We start from the raw sequence: 5,637 nt of genomic DNA, 5'->3' as shown, positions 1-5,637 counted from the left end.
ATTGCTTTAGTCCAGAGGCAGAACAGAAAAGAAGAGAGTTTGGAGAACAGTAAGCACAATCAGAGTATATGATTATTTCCCTCTTCTCAGCCAGAGATCTGCTACCAGTTCCTTTTAAAAGTGGTAATGGTAGGCAGTGTCTGCTCCTTGGGTTCAATTTGTGGTTAAAAATGCCACTTTTTGATTAGGCCACTATGGCAACATGATGCTATACATTTACAAAGTTGTCAAAACTTTGGAAAATGTTCTACTTGATGCCACTTCACCAGTCCTTTAGAAAGGTTAAAGGCTAAGTGCTGCACATGGGAGCAAAGAGACAGTTGTTTAAAGAGCTTTAAGAGCATTGGATAGTTTATTTATACATTTTTGCAGAAGAGCTTTCCTCATTTTATATTAAATTGTACAGCAACTATTTTAACTCAAATTCAAGCATATTTTCACTTTTCTATCCCTTCAGTTTCTCAGAAACTGAGAGACTGTACCCCTGAACCTCAGGGTGGCTTAGAGAGCATAGGGAGGTGGGACTGTGAGAAGCAATTGGAGGGTCGCACTGAGTTTTTCAGGACAGTGACATGTTTAGCTCTGAATCTGAACTCTCCTGGACAAAAACATGCACAACAATCAATAATTTAGAAGTGGCTTTTATGTCATGCCTTCACTCTTCACCTCAGAGGATGTTGGGGATGAAGTAAGACTGATTTTAGAGGACAAAGCAAAGGATGAAAAAGACATTGTTGTGTCCAAACTTAAAAGACCTATAATAATATCAAAATATGCTATCCTCCATTGCTAATGTGGTTATAGTTAAATGCAATCAAAATACCAATATGCATGTAAGTGGGATCTTGCTGGTGTGGTAGACCGCTGCCTCTGTGAATCTTGTACCTGTGCTGCCATAATTAGTGCCTCTGTGCTGTCTTTCAGTACATCCTGGTAGGATTTCTGGATGTCAGCCTCTTCCTCTATCTCAGGGGTGTCAAACTCAAATACACAGTGGGCCAAAATTCAAAACTGGAACAAAGTCGCAGGCTAACATTAATATTTATTGAAAAAAAAAATCTTCCTCCAGATATAAGAATGAATCTTTTCTTATGGACTCAAATAAGTTTTGCTGGAAAACTGAATATGGAACAAGCAAAGCTTAATACTAAACAATATATATATTAGCTGTATAATACCAGTAGGCCAGCTCTAATAATAATTTGGTATGGCTTCGCGGGCCAAATTTGGCCCGCAGCCTAAGATTCTGCTAACATTCTGTCCACATTTGATAACCTGCTTAGTGATGTGAAATCATCATCAATGTGTGTGGGCAAAACAGAAGCAACTTTGGATTTCTAACTACAAATCCATTCTCTCTTGTTTCTTTTTGTCTTTATCCCACTCTAAAAGTTGGATGTAACAGTGAGACCAAATTGGCCAATTGGCCAAGCAACCCAATAGAAACAGATCCAGGTACATTTACAGCAATATTCAAACTGAATACAGGCTGCTGGCCATTGACATGTAGTATCCTTTTGACTTGAAGTCACCTGGAACTGTAGCTGTGCTGTAAACAAATAATGAAGCACAGTTTGACCAGAATAAGAACTAGAATCTTTAACACACTAAGATAATAAAATACACAAGCTATTTGGCTGGTAACTGGCAATAAGCCAGAGGACTAATGGCCCAGAAGGCCCAAATGAAACTAGTAATGTCCAGACATCTAGCCTATATTACTTAATATTCATTAACCTATTTAAAAAGCACTTTTGCTCTGTTTCAGGTAAAGTGTAAATCTGCACCTCTGATTTGTGTGATTACATTTTCTCTTTGTCTTTTTCTGCTGCAGCAGCCAAAGTCTGATTTATTAATGACAAACCAGTGGTAGAAGCATCATAACATCAAGAAAACTGGACAGTTAAAGGATTTTTCTTTTTACATAAAAAAAAAAAAAAATGTTTGATGATCTTAAATGTTTAAGTGTGACAAACATACAAATAAATAGGAAAACACTTTTTCACACCATTGTCATATAAAAGACTTACTTCCTTCATTCTGTTCATTGACCCCATTGTGGACCACTAAAATTTTGTATACTATGTAGTATATACCTTATTTACTTTATTTAGTAAATTTTGGGTTTGTTTTGTTTTTTTGCACTACATTAGACAACATCAAAATAGCGTTGTCAAAAATGACAATAGCGTTGGCATTTTTGTTATTTGTGTTTTGTAATCTTTATAAAAACCTAGAAAAAACCACCTCTTAATCTTTGGTATATGGCGAGGCGCTGTGGACATCCAAGTTTGTGATTGTGTAGATTTTTCAAATCAATACCATGGTTGCATCTATTGAAAATCTCTGTGAAGCTTAAATCTCAGTGACCTTGACTTCAAGGTCAGAGGTCAACTTTTCTGAAAATCGGAGGAGTTTCACATTTATAACACAGGTATGTCTACTAGGAGGCTGAAGGGTAGCACTATATATTTATAAACAATCAAAAACAACAATTTATTCCAATTTGTATGGAATTTATTTCTGTAAACATGGTGTTTTAGGTCGGATTAAAGGACTGATGTGATGGTAAGGTGTCCGCTGCTCTGCTTTATATTATTGGTAGGCTTTTTTTTTTTTAAATTCTCACAAGTTAACCTAGAGTTTTGGCCACCCCAGCAATCAGAAGATTCCCTATGAGCAAGCATTTAGCGACAGTGGGAAGGAAAAACTCCCTTTAAAAAGGAAGAAACCTTCGACAGAACCAGGCTCAGGAAGGGACAGTCATCTGCCGCGACTGGTTGGGGTGGGGGAGTGGAAAAAAAAAAAAAAAAGCCAAAGTGATAATTATTGGAGCAGCTTAATTAATGTTTCCAGTGTAATTTGCTGTTAATCACCTTTTCCAACCCCAGTTTGTGTTTTTATCACTTTTGTCCAGGGTGGAAGATGCCATAGAGTCTGTATGGTTTTTCAATGTTAATACTTGGGAACCTGTTGGAGAGGCCAGGGTTGAAAAAGGGATGCCGGAGAACCTGAGAGGGTGTTATCCGCTGGTGTGCATCCAAGGCCAACATCTCTTTAATTAGGCTGACAAATAAGCGTTGGCCATCTTCTGGTCCTCGTCTAAACATCATTATTTGTTCGAGGTCATCCAGACGTTTAAGTTTTATGTATCTTGTCTCCAAAGATTCATATCCTGTCTCGTATTTAAATTGTTGGGCGGTCTTAAATGTCCAGCGTTGTTGGTTGTAGTTGTAGTTGTCTTTTGTGAAATAGTCTTCGGTGTACACGCCAGGATTGAGAACATGATCTGGTGGCTGACCCTGAGTCTCTATGATGAATTTCAAAACATCATAATATTTCTTTCCAGGGTAGAGTGGCACCCCTGTAACAAGCTCAACAGCCACCAGCCCTAGAGACCACATGTCACATGCTTCGTTATAAGGAAGGCCAAGCATAACCTCAGGTGCACTATAACCAACTGTCCCCACACAGTCACCAGGCATCACTGCAGACGCAGGACATGCGAGGCCAAAGTCTATAACTCTGACTTTGATGGGAGACTCATAGCGATTTACAACCATGATGTTTCCAGGTTTGAGGTCAGCGTGCACAATTCCCAAAGAACCCAGGTGGGACAGAGCATTTGTGAGCTGACCTAAAATTGGCCTGACTTCGCTTATGGGGAGACGCCGGTTATTCGGGTCCCGTATATAGTCCCACAGGCATTGATCTAGGAGTTCAAATTTCAGGCAAACCCGCTCTCTGTCAAGGAAAAAGCCGTTCCATTGAACAATGTTGGCGGCATCTGGATCCAACCTTCGCAGCTGCTCCAGGATGAAAATTTCCTTTTTTGCCTGTTGCAGAATATCAGTACGGTTCTTGTTCACCTTAATAGCCACAGCTTGGTTGGTTTTGGTATCACGGCATTTGGCTACAATACCAAAGCCCCCTTCTCCGAGGAAAGCCTCTACCTTGTAGTGGTTTCTCCCTTCAACTATTTCAAGCTCATCTGAGCTGAAGGATGGGCTGGCTGACGTGTGGACGAATACTTGCTGAGAAAATTCAACCGAGTTTTGAAAACTGCAGTTGATTTTCTCTGATCTCTTGCATTTCAAGTTTGAAGGGTGCTGAAAGACCACAGGGTTTTGTGGTCTTTCAGCACTCATGTCAATGCAAGGGGAACTCTTAGGGTTGAAAAAGGGATGCCGGAGAACCTCCGACGGTGTTATGCGCTGGTTTGCATCCAAGGCCAACATCTGTTTAATTAAGCTTACAAACAAACGTTGGCCATTTTCAGGTCCTCTTCTAAACATCATTACTTGTTCGAGGTCATCGAGACGCGTCAGTTTGATGCATCTTGTCTCCAGGGACTCATATCCTGTCTCGTACTGAAATTGTTGGTCAGTCTTAAATGTCCAGCGCTGTTGGTTGTCGTTGTCTTCAATGAAATAGTCTTCAGTGTACACGCCAGAGTCTAGAACATGATCTGGTGGCTGACCCTGAGTCTCTATGATGAATTTCAAAACATCATAGTCTTCATTTCCAGGGTAGAGTGGCACCCCTGTACCAAGCTCCACAGCTACCAGCCCCAGAGACCACATGTCACTTGCTTCATTGTAAGGAAGGCCAAGCATAACCTCAGGTGCACTATAACCAACCGTCCCCACACGGTCACCAGGCATCACTGCAGATGCAGGACATGCGAGGCCAAAGTCTATAAGTTTGACTTTGATGGGAGACTCATGGCGATTTACAACCATGATGTTTCCAGGTTTGAGGTCAGCGTGCACTATTCCCACAGAACTCAGGTGGGACAGAGCATTTGTGAGCTGACCTAAAACTGGCCTGACTTCGCTTATGGGGAGACCCTGGTTTTTCCGGTCCCGTATATAGTCCCACAGGCATTGATCAAGGAGTTCGAACTTTAAGCAAACCCGCTCCCCATCGTGGAAAAAGCCGTTCCATTTAACAATGTTGGCGGCATCTGGATCCAACCTTCTCAGCTGCTCCAGGATGAAAATTTCCAGTTTTGCCTGTTGCAGAATATCAGGGCGGCTCTTGTTGACCTTAATAGCCACAGCTCGGTTGGTCATGGTATCACGACATTTGGCTACAATACCAAAGCCCCCTTCTCCAAGGAAAGCCTCTACCTTGTAGTGGTTTCCCAAAATGCTCCCTTTAACTATTCCAAGCTCATTTGAGCGGAAGGATGGGTTAGCTGACATGGTGAAATGTGTCGGCTTGGTCAGTGAATTGCTAAGTAACGCAAAATTCTCTCAAAACTCTCCAAAAGGGTTTGCTTACTGTCAGGTCAAGGTCCGTTGAGCAGCAAAGTTTAACTGAGCAAAGCTCCTATTTAAGGGTTTTTTCTCTCAGCAAGATGATGACATCACAATGGATCAAAGGCATTCTACTTTGGATCAAAGGCATTCTACTTTGGATCAAAGGCATTCTATTTTTTCAGTTGGAACACTGAAAAAAAATAGTGTTTCAACAGGGCAGGCTGGCGCCCTGTGGGAGGCAGAGGTGATAGGGTAAGGATGCAGAGGATAAGAAAAGATCTTATCTGTCAGCTCATCAGCGAGCAGCCACAGAATCACAGGTGCAGCTTGGCAGGGGATGGAGAGTGAAGACAAAATCAACAATGACTTATGG

At 41.4% G+C, this 5,637-nt stretch overlaps 1 protein-coding gene across 1 annotated transcript; it reads right to left on the bottom strand.

The window, feature by feature from the left end:
• Positions 1–2,903: 2,903 nt before the first annotated feature.
• On the bottom strand, positions 2,904–5,281 carry LOC148102249 (uncharacterized). Its single transcript, XM_087842718.1, has one exon. It carries the CDS (start codon positions 5,205–5,207, stop codon positions 2,904–2,906), a length of 2,304 nt encoding a protein of 767 aa, XP_087698844.1. The 5' UTR covers positions 5,208–5,281.
• Positions 5,282–5,637: the final 356 nt, after the last annotated feature.

The sequence above is a fragment of the Neolamprologus brichardi genome, chromosome 7, assembly GCF_056152115.1.
Source record: "Neolamprologus brichardi isolate AB-2024 chromosome 7, ASM5615211v1, whole genome shotgun sequence".
NCBI lineage: Eukaryota > Metazoa > Chordata > Actinopteri > Cichliformes > Cichlidae > Neolamprologus > Neolamprologus brichardi.
Note: the sequence above shows the minus strand (reverse complement) of the source record. Positions and strands in the feature narration are given on the sequence as shown.